Genomic DNA, 22,699 nt, shown 5'->3' with positions numbered 1-22,699 from the left:
AAGTACAGGCAAGCATACGGATATGAGTCTTACAAACTATTATAGTAATTTCCTCACGTTCAGAATTCCAAAAGATGATGAGACGTGTTGCCAAAGTATACAACCAACAGGCACAGCCATTTGTGAAAGCAACATTTTTCCAAAAGCACGGGTCATTTCATGAATACTAGCAGAAAGTACTATTGGTAATATTCAAGTTATTATTATTATTATTATTATTAATAAGGATAGTACATATACAATACAATAAAATACAAGAGGATTAAGAGGGCCCTGCTCAGAAGAGCTTACAATCTAATGGGATGGGGCAGGTGTTACAAGAGGTTGTAAGAGTAGGGAATGAGCTGATGGCAGATTAGTTGGCGGTGTGATAGGCTTCCCTGAAGAGATGAGTTTTCAGGGATCCTCTGAAAGCAGCTAGAGTAGGAGATAGCCGTACAGGTTGAGGTAGAGCATTCCAGAGGATGGGAGAGGCCCTGGGGAAATCCTGGAGACGAGCATGAGAGGAGGAGACAAGGGAGATTGAGAGTAGGAGGTCTTGAGAGGAGCGGAGAGGACGGTTTGGGTTATTTCCTGTATCTCTATTAAGCCCTTTAGATCCCCAGCCCAGACAGTAAATAGAATATTTACTTTTGCCCAAGTTGAATACCAGAGTCTCAGGTGGCAGAAAAGATGCTGCGGCATTTGGCAGTTAAGTGATGGAAGTAGGACTAACACCAAGATAGAGAAAAGTTGACACTTTATGTTAAGGCTCCAAGTATAGCTTGGGCCTGGGATCCCAAAACCCCTAGAGATACATAGGGATCAAACTGAAGACTAGCATAAGTTCTTGCAAGCACAACAACGTCACCTTTTTTGTTATCTTTAAAGTGTTTTAAGCAATGTTCATGTTAAAGGTCACATGGAGGCATATATCTCAGATTTTCCCTGTTTTCCAAAACTGTTGTAAAAATCACACGTAGTAGAACAGGGAGGAAGCAAGAGCAGTGGAGCGATGACAAGAGCTGGATTACAGCCTAGGCTGGTATGACAGGTTGAGTGAGTTTGGGAGGGAATGAGGAGAGGATCCCAATTACCTGAGAGGGAGGAGAGCAAAGATGCTGCTTGGGACAGATTAGAAGGCAGGCTATAGCCAAGATAGGAAAGAGGACAGGTTGTGCCCAGGACAGAGGAGGGGGTTACACAGTGGAGGACTGGTACTAACTGGAACAGGCAAAAGAACAGTTACCTAACACACACTTAACACATGACTAAGCGATGGAAAGGTATTACCTGGCTTTAACTTAACCTGGGAAAACGAATACGAGTAGTGCTACCTGATACTTTACAAAGCTCCGTATCACTTTAAAATATGCATTGACTTAGAAAGACATTTCTAAAGCTGTAGAGGACTATTGCATAAACGGAAATACGAGAAGTATCATAAACTGGATTATATTATTATACTAAGTTATATTGTATGAGATAAAAAAAAAAAAAAGGCATTGAGTTGAAACAATATCACATCTATTGAGTCAGATAGACATCAAGTCGATGGAATGAGATGACCTTTCATGTACATTGCTGACCTTCTCAGCTTCATCAATGGCAAATCCTCCGGTAAGTGTTTTACTTACAGATAATGTAATTATTTACTTTGTATGCTTTTTTATGTCATAGTATAGAATAAACCATCCACCTGAGCAATAATTTCGTCAAAAACTGCAAATGTTTGCTAAATGTATCATCGGTGTTTAAAGCTGACTGCGTTGTTTAACAAGGTTGAAATAGTTGTTGTATTGGTAGCAGTATTGTTTATATTCTGCATATTAACATTTTTCTGTGGTTTTCAGGAACATATTTGCCATTTAGCCAGGGCATCTAAGCCCACTAATCCTGGTACTACCTATAAAAATATCTATACACTTTAATAGTGATGTTAAGCATACTAAATGTACAGCATATCTTACATATTTTAAGCACTCCTAAAATTTTGTGCTGGTTGTTCCACTAAAGAAAAACCCAACTCTAGTCCACATTATTATTTATTTTTTTTGTTCTGGACATAGCAAGAAAGCAATAAAACCTCTGTCTAAAATTGTTTGCATCCCCAGTGGGGAGATTTGTGATCACTTATTATCTTGGTGACATGGTATCACAAGGGGCAGGAGGCTATGGGAGCTCTACCAAAAAAAGGACAGAAACACCAATTAAAACACTTTTTTCTTTTTTTTAGAAAAATGGGCAAAGGTTAAAACATCTGTCACCGTTTTTATTCTTGTGTAAATATCCATTTCCTAGTAACATCAAATCCACTATTTCCTAGGTCCTGTGTCACCTGTAGACAGTCTAATTCTTCCTCAACGCCCCCCCCCAAAAAAAAAAAACATTGACAAAAGTTGAGCCTTAAAGTATAAATTGTACAGAGGAGCATTCCCAGATGTCCTTTTGTTTTCTTTTTTTTTTTTTTAAAGATAATTGATTCAAGGAATATCTGTTTGCCTTAGGGAATAAGGAAGGTTTTTTTTCAGTCGGGGTGAATTGGATCATAATTTATAAGTTTTATTTTTTTTTTTCACTTCCTCTGCACCAACTGTGAGCTTAGGGTTCTATATATTCTGGTTTTAAATTTGGATATTATTTTTTGGTTGAAATCAAAGACTGACTATGTAAACAGACATGGCAAGGCTACCACCCTGTAATACACAGTACACGCTGTTTGAAAAACAAAGCTATAAAGTGGTATCCCAGGAATTCTGGCACCTGGGACACAAATGTAGGGTCCCTGACTTGTGTTTGGTCAACTTGTTACTTGCTGTTCAGTGCTGGCTACTCCATATGACCTTCTCTGTTGACCTCTCATTGAGGACAAGGGAGGAGGTTAGCAAAGGCCAGCCAAGTCATTTGTAAAGAGGTAAAGGGTCCATTGTGAAAAATTAAGGCAATATACTGTATAAAATTCAGAGAGATGACTGAGGCCTTGTAGGCTAAAACACGTGAACTGATCTTATCTGCGTCTGTACACTGTGGTTTATGAATAAAAATGAAGATTTTTTTAAGAGCAACAAGTGTTGTGCAGATTATCTATCTGCATCATCTACTCAGCTAAACGACTGTGGATCGAGCACCCAGTAGATCTATTATCAGTATGTTATATGGGAAATAGCACTGATTCTTCTGTTTGTAATATATTGTACATATACTGTAGAAGAAAAGCTGCATGGCATGTTTGGAAGCAAGCCTAGAGAGAGAATGACACAAGGTCAGTCATAAAGAAATAGTCCTACTGCATGACATCAATGGCTGTAGCTACCCACTGTACAAGCCATGCAACAATACAAAAACAGGTCAAAGTAGAGAAATGGGCATATTTTGGGTGATTCATCGCATGAAAATGTACATTGTAGAAGTAATATCTTTTAATGAGAGTCTCAAGTGTCATTTTGGATATATTTGTGAATCCAGATTGAAAAACATTTTAAAGTGATTCTAAAGGTTTTTTTTTTTTTCAAATAACAAAGATCTTATACTTACCTGCTCTGTGCAGTGGTTTTGCACAAAGTAGCCCCGATCCTTTTCTTTTTGAATCCCCTGCCGGAAGTCCTGGCTCCTCCCCCCTGTCAAGTGCCTCTACAGCAAGCCTCTTGCTATGAGGGCACTCGAGCAGGCTTGCCCCCGAGTCAGAGCCAATGTGGGAAGAGAGACATGGCATAGCCGATGCTCTCATGCACTTCGCTGGACTGAGATGGGGCTCAGGTTAATATAAAGGGGGGCGGGGTGGGGAGCTGCACCCAGAAGGTTTTTTTTTTATATCCCAATGCATTCTGTGCATTAAGATAAAAAGCCTTCTGTGTGCAGCAGCCCCCCTCAGCCCGAATAATACATACCTGAGTCCCATCTTGATTCAGTGTTGTCTTAGAGTGCCTTTGGCCATCTGGGACTCTACCTCCTGATTGGCTGAGACACAGCCACGACGCCTTTGGCGCCTGCTGCTGTCAATCAAAGTCAGTTAGCCAATGAGGGGAGGGAGGGGGCAGGACTGAAACGCGGCTCCGTGTCTAAATGGATACATGGAGCTGCGGTTCGGCTCAGGTGTCCCCATAGCAAGCTGCCTACTGTGGGAGCACTCAACAGGAGGGAGAGGCCAGGAGCGCCGGCGAGGGACCCAAAAAGAGAAAAAGAGGAAGATCTGGGCTGCCCTGTGCAAACCAATGCCCAGAGCAGGTAAGTATAACATGTTCGTTATTTTTATAGAAAAAAAAAAAAAAAAGAATTTACACTCACTTTAAGGTAAAAAATCTTCTGCCTTTAGAAACAATTTAGGTCACAGTTCTATGGATTTGGAAGAAGTTACCTTACTGCACAGATAAAAAAGAAAAGGTTTTGAAAAGAATCATTGTAAACAGAAATACACATTCTTGGTATGATTTCAAAGGGAGGGACTTATGTATGTGCCTGCGGAAAAATGATCTGGCTGCCTGTGCTTAGAATTTCTGAGATATAACTTCTAGACATTCACTTGTCTTACCTAATGTATCTGAGTATGTATCTCAGCTGGAGGGTTATCTGTAAAAAGACTATAAACATAGTCTACGGGTCATTTATCTGCTAAATGCTGCACTTGGTTCCATGCATTTTAATAAGACTAAGGATTTCAAGGGAGAAAGTACTGCCAACTGGTCTAACTATAAAACATGTTACAAATATTAACAGGTTATAAGTAACCTGAACAATCAAAACCAGGATTTAAAGTGGGTCAGGAGGATTCACAAAAGACAAACTTTATTAATTCCCTTATCAACTCTTCTCATCGAAGAATAAATCCAGTTCAGTTCCTCTTTAATCATAGCTGAGGGTTGTCATTCCTCTTATTAGTTTAGTTGTCCCTTCTAAACTTGTAAAAGAATCTTGTGACCCTTAACCAGTTTATTAAAATGCTGTTAGCTGCCAGTTTTGAGACTCTACACTTAGTGACTGGATGTGGACTAACCTGAGCACTGTATTTATTAAATGTTACTGCGTGTGGCCTTATGAATGTGCTACATCATCGCAGGCAAAATTGCCTATTACTAGCCTTGTACTAATTATCAAATAGTGACTTCATATAAGTACATAAATTGGCAATTTGTTCGTTGTTCTTATCACTGACTAAAAACAATATTCCAGTGTATCTATGAAGGTTTTTTTTATGATGTGGCTAGTAGTAGTTAGCAGTGGCGGCCCGTGCATAGGGGGCGCCAGGGCGCCGCCCCCCCTAAAAAAAAAGAAGAAAAAAAAAGACAAAAAGAACAATAAAGTTCGGAAAAAAAAAAAAAAATCGGTTCGCCGGCCAATGTGGTGGCTAAAGGGGGGGTGGGGGTTACGACCCAGAAGAGGCGCCGATTGGCTGCCTTCTGGGGGCGTAACCTGGGCGCAGGAAACAGCGCTTGGCCACCCCCACCTTCGTGATATCCTGGCTGTGATTGGTCCAGTCTCCAGCCTGGACCAATCATCATCCAGGATATCGCTGACGTCGAATGGGGGCGGTGCCGGTGCGTGCGTCAATCACTCACCGTCACCGCCGCTCACAGAAGAGGAGAGGCCGCCCGCCGGTTCCCGCCGCGAGACGAGGGAGAAGGACCCGCCGCAGAAGAGGAGGAAGAAGCTGAGCCGCGCCGCCGCCAGGTAAGTTTGAAGGGAGCACGCACGCTGCACTCTGCATCGATTGGGGTACACTGCTGGCACTCTGCAATCATTGGGGGACAATGCTGTGGCACTCTGCAATCATTGGGGTACAATGCTGGCACTCTGCAATCATTGGGGGACAATGCTGGCACTCTGCAATCATTGGGGGACAATGCTGTGGCACTCTGCAATCATTGGGGTACACTGCTGGCACTCTGCAATCATTGGGGGACAATGCTGTGGCACTCTGCAATCATTGGGGTACAATGCTGGCACTCTGCAATCATTGGGGGACAATGCTGGCACTCTGCAATTATTGGGGGACAATGCTGTGGCGCTCTGCAATCATTGGGGTACAACGCTGTGGGCGCTCTGCAATCATTGGGGGACAATGCTGTGGCGCTCTGCAATCATTGGGGTACAATGCTGTGGCGCTCTGCAATCATTGGGGGACAATGCTGTGGCGCTCTGCAATCATTGGGGGAAAATGCTGTGGCGCTCTGCAATCATTGGGGGACAATGCTGTGGCGCTCTGCAATTATTGGGGGACAATGCTGTGGCGCTCTGCAATCATTGGGGGACAATGCTGTGGTGCTCTGCAATCATTGGGGTACAATGCTGTGGCACTCTGCAGTGATTGGGGTACAATGCTGTGGCGCTCTGCAACCATTGGGGTACAACGCTGTGGGCGCTCTGCAATCATTGGGGGACAATCCTGTGGCGCTCTGCAATTATTGGGGGACAATGCTGTGGCGCTTTGCAATTATTGGGGGACAATGCTGTGGCGCTCTGCAATTATTGGGGGACAATGCTGTGGCGCTCTGCAATCATTGGGGGACAATGCTGTGGCGCTCTGCAATCATTGGGGGACAATGCTGTGGCTCTTTGCAATCATTGGGGGACAATGCTGTGGCGCACTCTGCAATCATTGGGGTACAATGCTGTGGCGCACTCTGCAATCATTGGGGTACAATGCTGTGGCGCACTCTGCAATCATTGGGGACAATGCTGTGGCGCTCTGCAATTATTGGGGGACAATGCTGTGGCGCTCTGCATTGAAAGGGGCATGCACGCTGAACTCTGCATTGAAGGGGGCACAGCACAGTGTTTATTGCATTGAAGGGGGCACAGCACATTGTTCATTGCATTGAAGGGGGCACAGCACAGTTGCATTGAAGGGGGCAGGCACGCTGAACTCTGCATTGTGGGGGCACAGCACAGTGTTCATTGCATTGAAGGGGGCACAGCACAGTTGCATTGAAGGGGGCATGCACGCTGAACTCTGCATTGTTGGGGCACAGCACAGAGTTCATTGCATTGAAGGGGGCACGGCACAGTGTTCGTTACATTGAAGGGGGCACAGCACAGTGTTTATTGCATTGAAGGGGGCACAGCACAGTGTTTATTGCATTGAAGGGGGCACAGCACAGTGTTCATTGCATTGTGGGGGCACAGCACAGTGTTCATTGCATTGAAGGGGGCACAGCACAGTGTTTATTGCATTGAAGGGGGCATATCACAGTGTTCATTGCATTGAAGGGGGAACAGCACAGTGTTTATTGCATTGAAGGGGGCACAGCACAGTGTTTATTGCATTGAAGGGGGCACAGCACAGTGTTTATTGCATTGAAGGGGGCATAGCACAGTGTTCATTGCATTGAAGGGGGCACAGCACAGTGTTTATTGCATTGAAGGGGGCACAGCACAGTGTTTATTGCATTGAAGGGGGCACAGCACAGTGTTTATTGCATTGAAGGGGGCATAGCACAGTGTTCATTGCATTGAAGGGGGCACAGCACATTGTTCATTGCATTGAAGGGGGCACAGCACAGTTGCATTGAAGGGGGCATGCACGCTGAACTCTGCATTGTTGGGGCACAGCACAGAGTTCATTGCATTGAAGGGGGCACAGCACAGTGTTTATTGCATTGAAGGGGGCACAGCACAGTGTTTATTGCATTGTGGGGGCACAGCACAGTGTTCATTGCATTGAAGGGGGCACAGCACAGTGTTTATTGCATTGAAGGGGGCATAGCACAGTGTTCATTGCATTGAAGGGGGCACAGCACAGTGTTTATTGCATTGAAGGGGGCACAGCACAGTGTTTATTGCATTGAAGGGGGCACAGCACAGTGTTTATTGCATTGAAGGGGGCACAGCACAGTGTTTATTGCATTGAAGGGGGCATAGCACAGTGTTCATTGCATTGAAGGGGGCACAGAACAGTGTTTATTGCATTGAAGGGGGCACAGCACAGTGTTTATTGCATTGAAGGGGGCCCAGCACAGTGTTTATTGCATTGAAGGGGGCACAGCACAGTGTTTATTGCATTGAAGGGGGCATGCACGCTGAACTCTGCATTGTTGGGGCACAGCACAGTGTTCATTGCATTGAAGGGGGCACAGAACAGTGTTTATTGCATTGAAGGGGGCATAGCACAGTGTTCATTGCATTGAAGGGGGCACAGCACATTGTTCATTGCATTGAAGGGGGCACAGCACAGTTGCATTGAAGGGGGCATGCACGCTGAACTCTGCATTGTGGGGGCACAGCACAGAGTTCATTGCATTGAAGGGGGCACAGCACAGTGTTCATTGCATTGAAGGGGGCACAGCACAGTGTTTATTGCATTGAAGGGGGCACAGCACAGTGTTTATTGCATTGAAGGGGGCACAGCACAGTGTTCATTGCATTGTGGGGGCACAGCACAGTGTTCATTGCATTGAAGGGGGCACAGCACAGTGTTTATTGCATTGAAGGGGGCATAGCACAGTGTTCATTGCATTGAAGGGGGCACAGCACAGTTGCATTGAAGGGGGCATGCACGCTGAACTCTGCATTGTTGGGGCACAGCACAGAGTTCATTGCATTGAAGGGGGCACAGCACAGTGTTTATTGCATTGAAGGGGGCACAGCACAGTGTTTATTGCATTGTGGGGGCACAGCACAGTGTTCATTGCATTGTGGGGGCACAGCACAGAGTTCATTGCATTGAAGGGGGCACAGCACAGTGTTCATTGCATTGAAGGGGGCACAGCACAGTGTTTATTGCATTGAAGGGGGCACAGCACAGTGTTTATTGCATTGAAGGGGGCACAGCACAGTGTTCATTGCATTGTGGGGGCACAGCACAGTGTTCATTGCATTGAAGGGGGCACAGCACAGTGTTTATTGCATTGAAGGGGGCATAGCACAGTGTTCATTGCATTGAAGGGGGCACAGCACAGTGTTTATTGCATTGAAGGGGGCACAGCACAGTGTTTATTGCATTGAAGGGGGCACAGCACATTGTTCATTGCATTGTGGGAGCACAGCACAGTTGCATTGAAGGGGGCATGCACGCTGAACTCTGCATTGTTGGGGCACAGCACAGAGTTCATTGCATTGAAGGGGGCACAGCACAGTGTTTATTGCATTGAAGGGGGCACAGCACAGTGTTCATTGCATTGAAGGGGGCACAGCACAGTGTTTATTGCATTGAAGGGGGCACAGCACAGTGTTTATTGCATTGAAGGGGGCATAGCACAGTGTTCATTGCATTGAAGGGGGCACAGAACAGTGTTTATTGCATTGAAGGGGGCACAGCACAGTGTTTATTGCATTGAAGGGGGCCCAGCACAGTGTTTATTGCATTGAAGGGGGCACAGCACAGTGTTCATTGCATTGAAGGGGGCACAGCACAGTGTTTATTGCATTGAAGGGGGCATAGCACAGTGTTCATTGCATTGAAGGGGGCACAGCACAGTGTTTATTGCATTGAAGGGGGCACAGCACAGTGTTTATTGCATTGAAGGGGGCACAGCACAGTGTTTATTGCATTGAAGGGGGCACAGAACAGTGTTTATTGCATTGAAGGGGGCATAGCACAGTGTTCATTGCATTGAAGGGGGCACAGCACATTGTTCATTGCATTGTGGGAGCACAGCACAGTTGCATTGAAGGGGGCATGCACGCTGAACTCTGCATTGTTGGGGCACAGCACAGAGTTCATTGCATTGAAGGGGGCACAGCACAGTGTTTATTGCATTGAAGGGGGCACAGCACAGTGTTCATTGCATTGAAGGGGGCACAGCACAGTGTTTATTGCATTGAAGGGGGCACAGCACAGTGTTTATTGCATTGAAGGGGGCATAGCACAGTGTTCATTGCATTGAAGGGGGCACAGAACAGTGTTTATTGCATTGAAGGGGGCACAGCACAGTGTTTATTGCATTGAAGGGGGCCCAGCACAGTGTTTATTGCATTGAAGGGGGCACAGCACAGTGTTTATTGCATTGAAGGGGGCATGCACGCTGAACTCTGCATTGTTGGGGCACAGCACAGTGTTCATTGCATTGAAGGGGGCACAGAACAGTGTTTATTGCATTGAAGGGGGCACAGCACATTGTTTATTGCATTGAAGGGGGCCCAGCACAGTGTTTATTGCATTGAAGGGGGCCCAGCACAGTGTTTATTGCATTGAAGGGGGCACAGCACAGTGTTTATTGCATTGAAGGGGGCATGCACGCTGAACTCTGCATTGTTGGAGCACAGCACAGTGTTCATTGCATTGAAGGGGGCACAGAACAGTGTTTATTGCATTGAAGGGGGCACAGCACATTGTTCATTGCATTGAAGGGGGTACAGCACAGTGTTTATTGCATTGAAGGGGGCACAGCACAGTGTTCATTGCATTGTGGGGGCACAGCACAGTGTTCATTGCATTGAAGGGGGCACAGCACAGTGTTTATTGCATTGAAGGGGGCATAGCACAGTGTTCATTGCATTGAAGGGGGCACAGCACAGTGTTTATTGCATTGAAGGGGGCACAGCACAGTGTTTATTGCATTGAAGAGGGCATAGCACAGTGTTCATTGCATTGAAGGGGGCACAGCACATTGTTCATTGCATTGAAGGGGGCACAGCACAGTTGCATTGAAGGGGGCATGCACGCTGAACTCTGCATTGTGGGGGCACAGCACAGTGTTTATTGCATTGAAGGGGGCATAGCACAGTGTTCATTGCATTGAAGGGGGCACGCACGCTGGTCTCTGCATTGAAAGGGGGCATGTACGCTGGTCTCTGCATTGAAAGGGGGCATGTACCATCTCCTGTACCATGACCTGTGACATGCTTATACCATATCTGTGCCATGCCTATACCATCTCCTGTACCATCACCTGTGCCATGCCTGTACCATGACTTCAAAGTCACGCAATTTTTTACTGCGTTTTTTGACGCGAAGCAATACCGATTACATTTTTCTTTTTGCGCCCCCCCAAAAATTTTGAGCACCAGCCGCCACTGGTAGTTAGTCACATTCAACCATAATTATTTTGTAATGGTGAACATGTTTCACCACTCATTCAAGTGGTCTACTCTCTTCAGATAAGTGTTTGGAGCATACTCCAAAATTCATAGCTACACAGGGTAGTCTTCCACATTACAGAACAAGTCCAGATGAATGTGACCAACTACAACTAGCCATATTCCAGTGAAGATAATCTCCAGTGAAGTTGAAACAGTAGATAATAGTAGTAGTAATATGAAAAATAAATCAAACGAAATACTTATTAGAATAATTATTATTATATTAATTATTATTTAATATTCACATTTCATATATACAGTATAATATATTAAAAATGATGCACGTGTCTATTATGCACCACTTTTAGTGTGGCCATGGATAATCTAGGACTTGTGTTGATGGGTATCACAGAGTGCTTTTAGGTGCATTCTGCTTGCATTGAGATCATTTGGATAAACTGAGGTCATTCAGAATCCATTGACAAGTGCATTTGACTTCATTTTAAGCTGCAACAATCTGCTTCAATCTACTTTTCTATTCCTTTTAACCTTTATGGCAAGAAACAGGAAGACAAACAAAAGGATGTCCACATGGACCCATTTAAATAGTTGAAAGAAAAAGTGAGAAAGAATGAAGGTCAGCAGAAAACAGATAGTCAGTGGTGGTCAAGATATTGAGCGGGATGGGGGTTGGTTTAAGGGGAGTGTGATTTGATATGTTAACCATTATTAACTAGATACAAAAGAGAAAGACTTGGGCAGGTAAAGTTCATACAGTCTTTGGAGAATATATTTGGAGGCTTTGTCAATTCAGGTTGTCTAATCTTTGCTTTGCGATAATTAGTTAATGCTTGATTTTTTTTTTTTCATCTCCAAAAGTATTGAGCTTTGATGAGGACATGTTATACCTCATTACTTTCTATTCACTTTTGGACTGGGGGTATATGACGATCTCTTAGTCACATATAGAGGTAACAAATACTGAGAACCTTTAAGACTGGGAGAAATCTTGTGTGCTTCTAACTTTTTGTTTGAACTGAAAACTATATATATATATATATATATATATATATATATATATAGTCATTGTGTCAGTACGCAAACCAAAACACACCTAATGTTATACACTTGATTACCTGTGAAATCTGTTTTATACAAAATGAGGGCTGTACAACCAGACTTTTAAATAGAGGCATAGGTGAACATATTTCATACTCTTAAAATCCAGTTGTGTTCTACCCATCTAAAGTCTAAAGTTTCTACATGTACACGAGGTTGGTCTCTACCCTTTTGTATTTCAAGCCATTAAAAGAATATGTTTATTGGGATGCAGGGGGGGGGGTGCTTTTGAGGTACCTTTCTGCAGTGGTACATCAGATATTTCATATGAATCAGGAGGACATTGTTAGGAAAAATATAACTGCTACAAAAGCAATTTAATGATTGCTTAGTAATTGTTAGGTGATGATGTTCTTCAGGATAGAGGTTTCTGGCCTTTGAAGCTTTCTTTTTTCAGTGTTATTCATTTGTGATCTGTTAAACTATTTCCATGCTTAAAAAAGTTTCAGATTTGGATATGTTTTGGAATAATTGGGTAATGGTTACTATATTTATATTTAAAATGATATTGAAGGCTTTTAAAAAAAAAAAAATAATAATAACAAACATGTCATACTCACCTGTGCTGTGCAGCAGCCCGATCCTCTACTTCTTGGGTCCATCACTGGCGCTCTTGGCTCCTCCTTCCTGCTGGGTGCCCCCATTGCAAGCTGCTTTCTGTGGGGGCACCCAAGCAGGCTCATTCCCAAGTTGCAGCTCTGCGTGTCCATTTACACACAGAGGCCCCATTTGGCCTGCCTCATTTCTCTCCTCACTGGCTGTAATTGACCGTCTCAGCTAATGAGGAGGGAGAGTCCCCAGAGAGACGAGGCTCTTGTACACATTGCTGGATCGAGATGGGGCTCAGGTAAGTATTCGAGGGGCTGGGGGGGGGGGGCTGCTGCACAGAGGAGGTTTTATTACCTTCATGCAAAGAATACATGATGGTAAAAAAATCATGAGCCTTTTACAACCACTTTAATATATTTAGTAGGGACTAGGTTATACTCCTTTTTATCATGCAATAGGTGTTGTTATAAGGAAATAAAAGTGGCGCTAAACTCTGGTCTAAAAAATTGTATTGAAGTATGTAATCTTAACTTAGAAAATCCCTTCTATTGCTCTCAGCCTCCTCTAAATCTCCAAATTCGACATTCTGTTAGAAGGTGGCTATGTTTGTTCTCCATGGCCCCACTGTAGGAAGGTAGCCACCCCTCTTGCTTGGCCTCATGTTGGAATAATGACTATAGATTATGGACGATAGGATTTGTAGTGTGTATAGATCAGTGCACATTTTTTAAATATAGATTACAGGACTATTAAGTAGTTGATGTGTATCGATTTTCTTTAGAGAATAAGGATATTACATTAACCTCCCTAGCGGTATTCCCCAGTGTGGCTCGGGGTTAATATACAGTGCCAAAAGTGGTAACCCCGAGCCACACTCGGGATTACCCCACAATCAAACTTACCTTCCACTGCGATCCCCCGCCATCCTCCCCAACCGTCCTCCAGCCATCCTCCCACTGTCCTCCCGCTGTGTGCTCGGACGATGCCGTCACCTGTCTTCCGGTTCCCTTTCCTGCGAGCGCCGTGATGCAGGGGGGTGGAACCGGCGGGGGATTAAAAAATAAAAATAAAACAAATGACATGATACAGTGTAATCTATTAGGATTACAACTTTGTATCATGCCATTTCACCACAGATTTTCAACTAGTGGCTTTTCTAGTGTCCTGCCTGTTCTTTTTGCAGTTCTTTGTGCCTGGAAAATTGAGAATGTCCATGGCGTCCAAAAAGCGTTCTTTTAACTCAAAAGGGCCTTTGGACAAACTGGAAAACAGTGACGTTGAATCGGAATTATTTGAAGAACTGAGCGATAGTGATTAGTGGGAAAATTTGTCATCAGGTACTAAAAGTGACAACAGCGACGATTCTGAGCTCAGTGATGTGCGAACTTGGTGCTCTATGGATCAGGCAGCGCCCCCAAGATTCCCATTTACTGGAGCACCTGGTATAAGAGTTGATGTTGACCATGACAACCCCTTGCCATACCTACAATTGTTTCTGACCGATGAGGTTATTGAAAAAATAGTTACCAGGACAAATCGGTACAAAGAGCAAAAATTGGCTACGCATCGGAAGTTTGCAAGATACAGAAAGTGAGAACCAGTGACCAAAGATGACATTTGGAAGTTTCTGGGCCTAATAATTCTTCAGGGAGTGGTGGGGAAACCCCTGCAGAAGTGGTATTGGACAACCAATACATTACTTGCCACTCCATTCTTTGGCACGGTCATGTCAGAGTGCAGATTCTCCCTCATCATGAAATATCTCCACTTTGAAAACAATGAAAAATTTGATGACATTTTTTATTATTATATTATAATTTATGATTTCGTGTTTTAAACTTTTTCATACCCGGGATGTCTACTAGACTCTGGTTTGGACAGATTTAAGTGAGTTATTCCTGAGAATTACAGGCCTAAAATATAAAATATAAATATTTTCCATGCAAAACAATGTACCGCTTTTAGCACAAAAATTCTGATATAATCAGACCGCCAGGGAGGTTAAACCATTGATTGCAACTCTTCATGCAATGTTCTGAACAAACAAGTGTATTTTCCTTATAACCACTATGATGTGTGCAATGCACTTGATGCATGATGTACTATGATGCTCTATGCACATGATGTATAAAACTGTATATGTATGATGATCTATGCACATGATGTATAATACTGTATATGTATGATGATCTATGCACATGATGTATAATACTGTGTATGTATGATGACCTATGCACATGATGTATAATACTGTATACAGGGCTGCCCAAGATATTGTGCTGCCTGGGTCCAAAAATGAAATGATGCCCCTCCAAAAAAATTCACGCCCACCAAAAGGCCCACACAATTCTATTTAATATCATGATAATTAAAACTAAGATTAAATTGATCAGGAAGTCAGATTTATATGCAACATCACCTTGTCTACATGCACAATTATATAACATACCATTATTTTCAAATCCAAACCACAAACTCCAGTATTATTTTGTTTGTCTGAATGTCTGACTCCATTACACACACCACAATCACATAAGGAACGTTCCCCCGGTGGAGACCCCCTGCCTCCTCATACTTATCAGTTTGCACTATGGGCAGCAGTATGAGATGGGGAAATGCTGCCTGTAATGCGCCACAAACTGATGACACACAAAACTGCTGGAAAAATGAATCTTCAGCATCAATTTGCTGCCCCTCTCAAAGTTCTGCCTGGGTCCAATGGACCCAGTGGTAGGGTCGGCCCTGACTGTATATGTATGATGACCTATGCACATGATGTATGATACTGTATATGGCGTGATGTTACTAGGATAGGCGACCGCGCACTCCAGCTCTAACAGAGCTGGAGTGCGCGGTCGCCTATCCTAGTAACATCACGCCGGACATCTTCCATACTTCCTGGGTGTAAGGATTTGGAATTGGTGGCTATCCAGCGTACTTATTTTACTCAATGCCTTCATTTAACGGTCTTCCTGTAAGTAGACATCTGAAGGGGAGAGGGGCTCAATGTGTGTCTTTTTTTCTTGAATACATTTTATGCGGAATTACACTATTGTTGCCCTTACTCTGTTCATTTACATGTTATTGTGAATGGAGTAACGTTGGAAGGAGAGAGGTAGCAGTCCGAATCTGGAGTCTTATATCCTTTGATTGGTCGATATTTTGAAGGATCTTTTTCACCTGCAATCTGGTGAGTTTTAAGAATAGGGGGGGAGCATAGGTCTGTGGTGGAAGTCTGGTGGACGAGCCATGATCCCTTACTCCCTTACCCTTAGTGATGCACTATATGTGACATAGGGTATTTCAGATTGGACTGTGCATCATTGCTTTGAAGGACTTTTGTGGAAATTACATTTGTCCAATTTCTAGCGCTGCTAGTGTTTTAGATATATTTTTCTAGTTTTAATATTCTATAACACCGTTTTTGCATATTTGTTATTTTATAGCAGCTGCTTAGACTTTGTGTCAGTATTTTTTGAGCGCACGTTGATTTCTTAAAATAAGTTTTGAGCGCAGGGTGAGTGGGTATATGCCGTAGGTTCTCCTTATCAAACATATTCCTCACTCCTGGTGTTTAGTTTTTTATTTTAGATTTAGCAGGAATTATGTGAGTTATGTTGTATTTGTGTCTGGTAATAGTGATTTTGTTGTAATTTTAGCTAAATATACCTTTAATATTTTCTTGGAGGTGCCCTGCCAGGTAGTCTGTATGGGGCCCCGCGATTTCTAACAGCAGCCCTGAGGATGACCTATGCACATGATGTCTGATACTGTATATGTATTATGACCCATGCACATGATGTATGATACTGTATATGTATGATGAAATATGCACATGATGTCTGATACTGTATATGTATGATGACCTATGCACATGATGTATGATACTTTATACGTATGATGACCTATGCACATGATGTATAATACTGTATATGTATGATGGCCTATGTACATGATGTCTGATACTGTATATGTATGATGGCCTATGCACATGATGTATGATACTTTATATGTATGATGACCTATGCACATGATGTATGATACTTTATACGTATGATGACCTATGCACATGATGTATGATACTTTATACGTATGATGACCTATGCACATGATGTATGATACTTTATACGTATGATGACCTATGCACATGATGTATGATACTGTATATGTATGATGACCTATGCACATGATGTATGATACTTTATACGTATGATGACCTATGCACATGATGTATAATACTGTATATGTATGATGGCCTATGCACATGTACAATATGCAACGTTCTTAACAAGATATACAGTGTATCTTTACTCGCAACCATTATGATGTCTATTGTTTCTTTATTCATTTTGAATATAAAAAATTGAAACTGAAAAGGTATTAAGATCAATATTGTAATAATGCTTAATTTGCTCTAGAAATTAGTATTATTTGTTGTGCTTGTAAGTAAGGTGATAATTACATGAGTATATTACTATTTGTTTTAACCACTTAGCTTCTACTATGCAATGTGAACAAGACTGAGAGAAGTGTAAATAGGTTATCATATCATTTTTACCTTCTGGATACCATAAGAGTAAGCTCTTAAGGAGATACTTGAAGGGCTTGTCACTACTCGTTTAGCTTTCATGTGAAAGCAGGAAATGGGCTGTGAAATTTTGCAATGGCTTCTTGGAGTTTCTGCTCTAGTGGGTGAGCTATCTTTAGATTTGCTTTGTCTGAGAAGTGGCGAGATCAATAAAATTAGCTACACAAGGGAATTTTGGGACAGATTGAAAATCTAAGGGACAGAAAAAGTTCCATAATTGTGGAGACCAGAGGGTGATTGGGTTGGTTTATTAAAGGCAAATTGGCTGTTTACTTAGAAAGGTAAACTTTCCCTTTGCAAGGATTTTTAGCTTAGTGAATAAGGTAAAGTCTGCTCACTTCCATCCTCCAATTCTGTGCAAGATACTGTTTTTTTCATTATCCTTGCACGTGATTAGATATTCATTAAAAAGGGAATTCTCACCACTTTTTCTATGCTAAGCAGGACTTTTTTTTCCTAATGAATAAATTCAGAAACTCCCCCCTTCTGAGCCACCTATTTTCCCTGCCCCTGCCCCCCTCCGAGCACTGTCCATTGGTTTCACCCATCTCCAGGTAATGCCTCTTTTAGAGCATACGGAACCAAGTATCATTTTGTGGTGCTGAGTAATTTGTATGAAATTTGTTAATGATAACAAGAAAGGCAGTAAAATAGATCCTCTGTAGCTATCAACAATGGATGCCCCCAGCAACAACAGACTCCTAATAGCCAGCATCAATAAACCTCACAGCAGCCAGCAACAATAGACCCCTCCCTCAACAGTAGATCCCTCTCAGCAACATTTATTACCCAGCAACAGAAGATAGATCCTCTCCAGCAGCAATAAATCCCCCAGTTGCATCAATAGACCCTCCAGCACACCCCATCACCCCTTGTTATTACATAGGTTCAGCACTTGAGGTGCCGGAACTGCGTTCCCCTGCATTCCCCTGCATTCCCACTGAAAAAAAAGCCTTGATACTAAGGAATATATTTCTTGCACAGCAACAATTCCTTTACAAATTGACCATTTTATTTTCCTTTAGTAAATCAATCTCATTGCATTTAATACTAACTGGTGAGAAATGGCAATTACAAGTAGTGGCAGTATGAAGGTTTATAAAGATAAAAGAAATATGCCAGTTCAGGAGAGTCTGGTAGAATAAATTAAAATAGTAACAAGAGACTACCCAGAAATTAAGTCTGGGATACAAGGAAACTGTACTGCTGAATGATATTCAGGGCTTGGGCACAAAAATCATATATTATAAGACTTGGCTGGCAGGTAGTGCCTGCACATACTTGCAGCAGCTATAACAGCTTGCAGTGTGCGGCAATGGCTGGTGTTCTGAGGGGCCATAGCCCCCACTTCTAGGTGGTGGAGCTTGGCTATTTCCCCCATATCTCTATTGGCTCACTTTGAGGAGCTGCCTCAATGGGCAGTAGGACTGTGTGTGTTTGGGGTTGTATTGTCCTTCACAAAAAAGGAAGTCATTTTAACATCAGAATTGTAATAGCAATACAAACAATTGGTAATTTTGACAATCCAATATAAGCTTACTTGAAACATCTCCTGTCACGTTGTGAGTTCTGCCTGTCTGCTGATCATCTAGCTTCATAACTTCTAGATCCCCTGTATGCTTTCCAGCTTCTCCTCTGCTCAGTCCTTTGGTTTACTTTCGATTTCTAAGGACTACATATCCCATGGCACAATGCTGCCTGCAAGCTGAGATATTTTGGTGTGTTTCCAATACTGATTGTGCCTCTTTTAGTTCAGAAGGCAAGATCTGTGAAATGTGTGACACACCAATGCATTGTCACTAGGCATTGTGAATAAATACCACTGCTTTTAAAAGAGAAGTTTGGGATTTTTTTTTTTTTTAAGAATCATACTTACCTAGTTGGTATCATCAGATGCCACATCTGTCCCCCGCCATTTGTAAGATTGAGAACTCTGTGAGCAGAGAACTAGTGACTGTCAGTCACGGCTGTCTGCTCTGCCCCCCCCCACCTGCTCATTGGAGTGCTGGGTTGGGGAGGGGGTTTTAAGCGTAGGTGGCTGGCTCAGAGCGGCTGAGCCAGGTGCTGGTCCAGGCTCTGGGGTGAATCCCGACAATGTCATCGCAATCTTTCCCCAGGCTGGACAGGCTCTGTGACGTCAGCTGACAGCAGGCTTCAGCCCGCTGTCTGCTGAAAACAGGTCACAGGAGTGCAGAACGAGCTGCACTCCTGTGATCGACATGAGAAGTACAGCCATACAAGCTTTAGCTGTACTTCCCCTTTAAGGAAGTAAATGAGAAGGATTCTTCAAAAAGTAGGTTATCAAACGTCAAGATCATTTAGATTATTAGGAGTAGACTCAAAATAATTGAAATTCAACATGCAATTGAATGTATAATTTTAAACTTTGACCAAAAAAAAAACACTTTTTTGCGGGTCCCTATAGGAGCCTGCGCATTATGCGCTCTGCTGCTAGGAATAGCAATAAAGTGCAGGCATCTGGACAAAGAAGGTACTCTAAAGTAGCAAAGTCATTTTTTGAAATAAATAGGACTCAGGCAGAACATGAGTGATAAAAGACAGAGAGAGGGATCTATACTGTACATTTGGCTGGTCGGGATGTGCTGGAAGATGTATGAATAGGGGGAACAAGCTCAAAAGAAAAGTACAAAGAAACCACTGCTTGAAAAAAGAAGGTATTACATTCACATTTCATTATGATATAAAGGAATGGGCCCGGTATTATTTTATTCACAAAAGAATGGCAGGAATGGTTTTGAACAGGTGAAATGTAATCACTACGTTTGTAGATTTTAGTAGCCTTGTTCGGTGTATTTTGTATTATCAAACACACTGAACAAAAATTTCACAAAAAAACTAACTTTTTTCCAGTCAAGGAAGAGCAACATCAGTAATGCAACTACTGGTCTTCTGAAAATGATGGTTGCCTGGCAGGGGCTGACTGGCAACTTTCGGCCCAGGGGGAAAGTGCAAACCAGGGGCACATGGTGCAGCAACTCAGCCCCCCTCCCACTCTCCCTTTTCCCTGCCTCCTCTTGACCCCCATTCCAGGCTGAAGCTCTGCTCCAGGTACTCTCTACTCACTGGCCAAATTTGGGTTACTGACCTGGCCAGCAGGGGGAAGTTGGGGGAGCTGGGACACCCCGGTCAGGGCGGCCTGGAGGAGGTCAGTGTCCAGTGGATCATGGAACCGGCCTCTGCTTTACACCATCCATGCTGGGGGGAGGGCTGCTCTCTGTCCTTGTCTTCATCCTGCACTCAGTAGGTCAGCAGTGGGGACTTTTTACTTCTCTTTACCAGGAATCCTTTGGGCAGAAGCGGTGCAGCCTTTTTGCAGGGCATCAGAGTGGCCCGGGGGGCAATTGCCCCCCTGCCTCCTGGCCCAGTTCTCCCCTGTTGCCTGGCCATTCTTGGTTTCAATAGTGTTTTAAAGACTAAAACGCAACCCAAAAACAAAAATGTATATTGCAGACATGCAATCAGTGTGGCTCACTAGTGTGAATGGGCCTCTAGAGCTAGTTCCCATCAGACCATTGTAGAAAAGCATGTTACAAGCATTGGTGCACCACTGTGCTATTTATTGTGAATGGCTCCCCAACGTTCCTGAATTGCAGTAATATGGTGAACTGCGCTAGCAAAAATGCAGCAGGAGGAATATTTGGTCTGTTGTGAGTTAGGCAGCCCATTCAAATGAAATGCCTATTAAATGCACCTAACAGACCACATTGGTGTGGATGGGCCCTTACAGCAGCAAGAAGGCATTATAGCTTTTCCCATGGCTAAAGCTAAATGTTATACAGGTTGTCCTGCTAGAGGTGTTTTAAAGGTAAACTCCAGTAACAATTGTAATCTCAGCTTTGAAAAGTATACACATCCCACCTGCACAGTTCTTCATCCAGGCAGTGCACTACTCCCTTTTGTAAATAATTTAGTGATCCTCCAATCCCTTTTGCTTACCTTTATGGTATGCAGGAAACTTTTTGTTGGACTTACATAGAAAGGCTATTTACATCCCCCACATACAGAAAACCTCTAAAATCATCATGCCCCTGACCGACGACATCACAAGGGGGCAGAGTCAAAAAAAGTTAAAAAAAAGAATATGCGTATTGTCATTGGTTTGCGCAAAACTTATTGCATCCACAAACTAGGGGAAAGAGTTATGTCATTTTTATTTATTTATTTTTTACTAGTAATGGCGATCAGCGATTTTTAGATCGACATTGGGGCAGTTTTGGGGGAATTCAGTAATCTGTAGTGCTAAAAAAAATGCACTGTTACTTTAATAATGACACTGGCAGGGAAGGGGTTAACCCAGAGGTGATCAAAGAGTTAAATGGGAGCCTAGGGGGTGTTTTCTAACTGTGGGGGATGGGGTGGGCTTGTGAAATCAATGCAGAGACCCGTGTTCCTAAATAGGAGTAACGCAGGAGCTCTGCATTGATTCCTGAGAGAACAACAGTCTGCTGTGTTTACAACAGCAGACCGCCGTTCTCTCCTCACTGGGCGAGATCGCCGGTGCCCAGCAGCAATCGTGGCCACCTGGATCAGCTTCCCCACTGGCAAGTGGGCCACCAGGATCACTCTCGCGGACCACCATACAGATACGGTGATTAGCAGGAACCTGCCGACCTTCCGCCATATAACTGCGGCGGGTTGTCAGCAAGTGCTTAAAAAAAGGACTTGTCATAAACTGCCAACTGTCATTTTTTACACTACACTTTTGTTTTTGGTGAATGAGTAGGAGTACTATGTACCCCATGCTCATCCACATGGGGGGGGGGGCGGGATCTAGGGGCCCCCTTATTAAAGGGGGCTTCCAGATTACGATAAGCCCCCTGCCCGCAGATCACAACCACCACCCAGGGTTGTGGGTAAGAGGCCCTTGTTGACAAGATGCTTTGGGGGGGCAGGCCCCCCTGCCCCAAAGAGCCCCCCATTTTGAGGTCTTGTGGCCTAATATGGTTCGTCCTCTCTCTTTCCTGACCTGCCAGGCTGCATGCTTTGATAAGGGTCTGGTATGGATTTTTTGGGGACCCCACAACATTTTTTTTTTTTTTTTTGACACGGGGGTTCCCCTTAAAACACATACCTGACCCAAAGAGCCTGATATGGATTGGGGGGAACCCATGCAGATTTTTTTTTTTTTTAATTTTTCATTGTCGGCATTGCCGCTGATTGCTGATGACTTATCGGTTGTTAAGGACATGGTGGCCGGCTTCCCAGCCCGCTCCTTAACAACCAGCTTTTTTGGGGGGGGGGGGAACCCACATTGCATCAGAAAAATACGGCATGTGATACCACCAACAAAACCCTGGTAATACATATTGCATCTTTTTTTTACCTTCTTTTGCTTACTGCATGTTTTTTGTGATATTTACTGACAAATTTTTCATTTTGCATTAAATACCGCAGAATCGTTATTTTTTTTTTTTTGTGAATTGGACATTTTTTTACCGCATGCAATAATATATGCTAATGAATCACGTGACCATGTTATTGCGGTAATCT

General features: G+C 43.3%; 1 protein-coding gene across 1 annotated transcript in view; it reads left to right on the top strand.

Moving 5' to 3' along the window:
- The first annotated feature begins 1,121 nt into the window (after positions 1-1,121).
- The window catches only part of LOC309567884 (transmembrane protease serine 13-like), a 139,139-nt gene continuing 117,561 nt past the window's right edge, over positions 1,122-22,699 (top strand). Inside the window, exon 1 of the mRNA XM_082273396.1 lies at positions 1,122-1,599. Within this exon, the coding sequence (XP_082129522.1) occupies positions 1,585-1,599 (15 nt within the window). The 5' untranslated portion in view covers positions 1,122-1,584. The remainder of the gene's footprint in view (positions 1,600-22,699) is intronic.

Source organism: Pelophylax lessonae, assembly GCF_965119305.1.
Source record: "Pelophylax lessonae genome assembly, chromosome: 12".
Taxonomy (NCBI): Eukaryota; Metazoa; Chordata; class Amphibia; order Anura; family Ranidae; genus Pelophylax; species Pelophylax lessonae.
The sequence above is the reverse complement of the archived record's forward strand: the minus strand, read 5'-3'. Positions and strand labels throughout refer to the sequence as shown.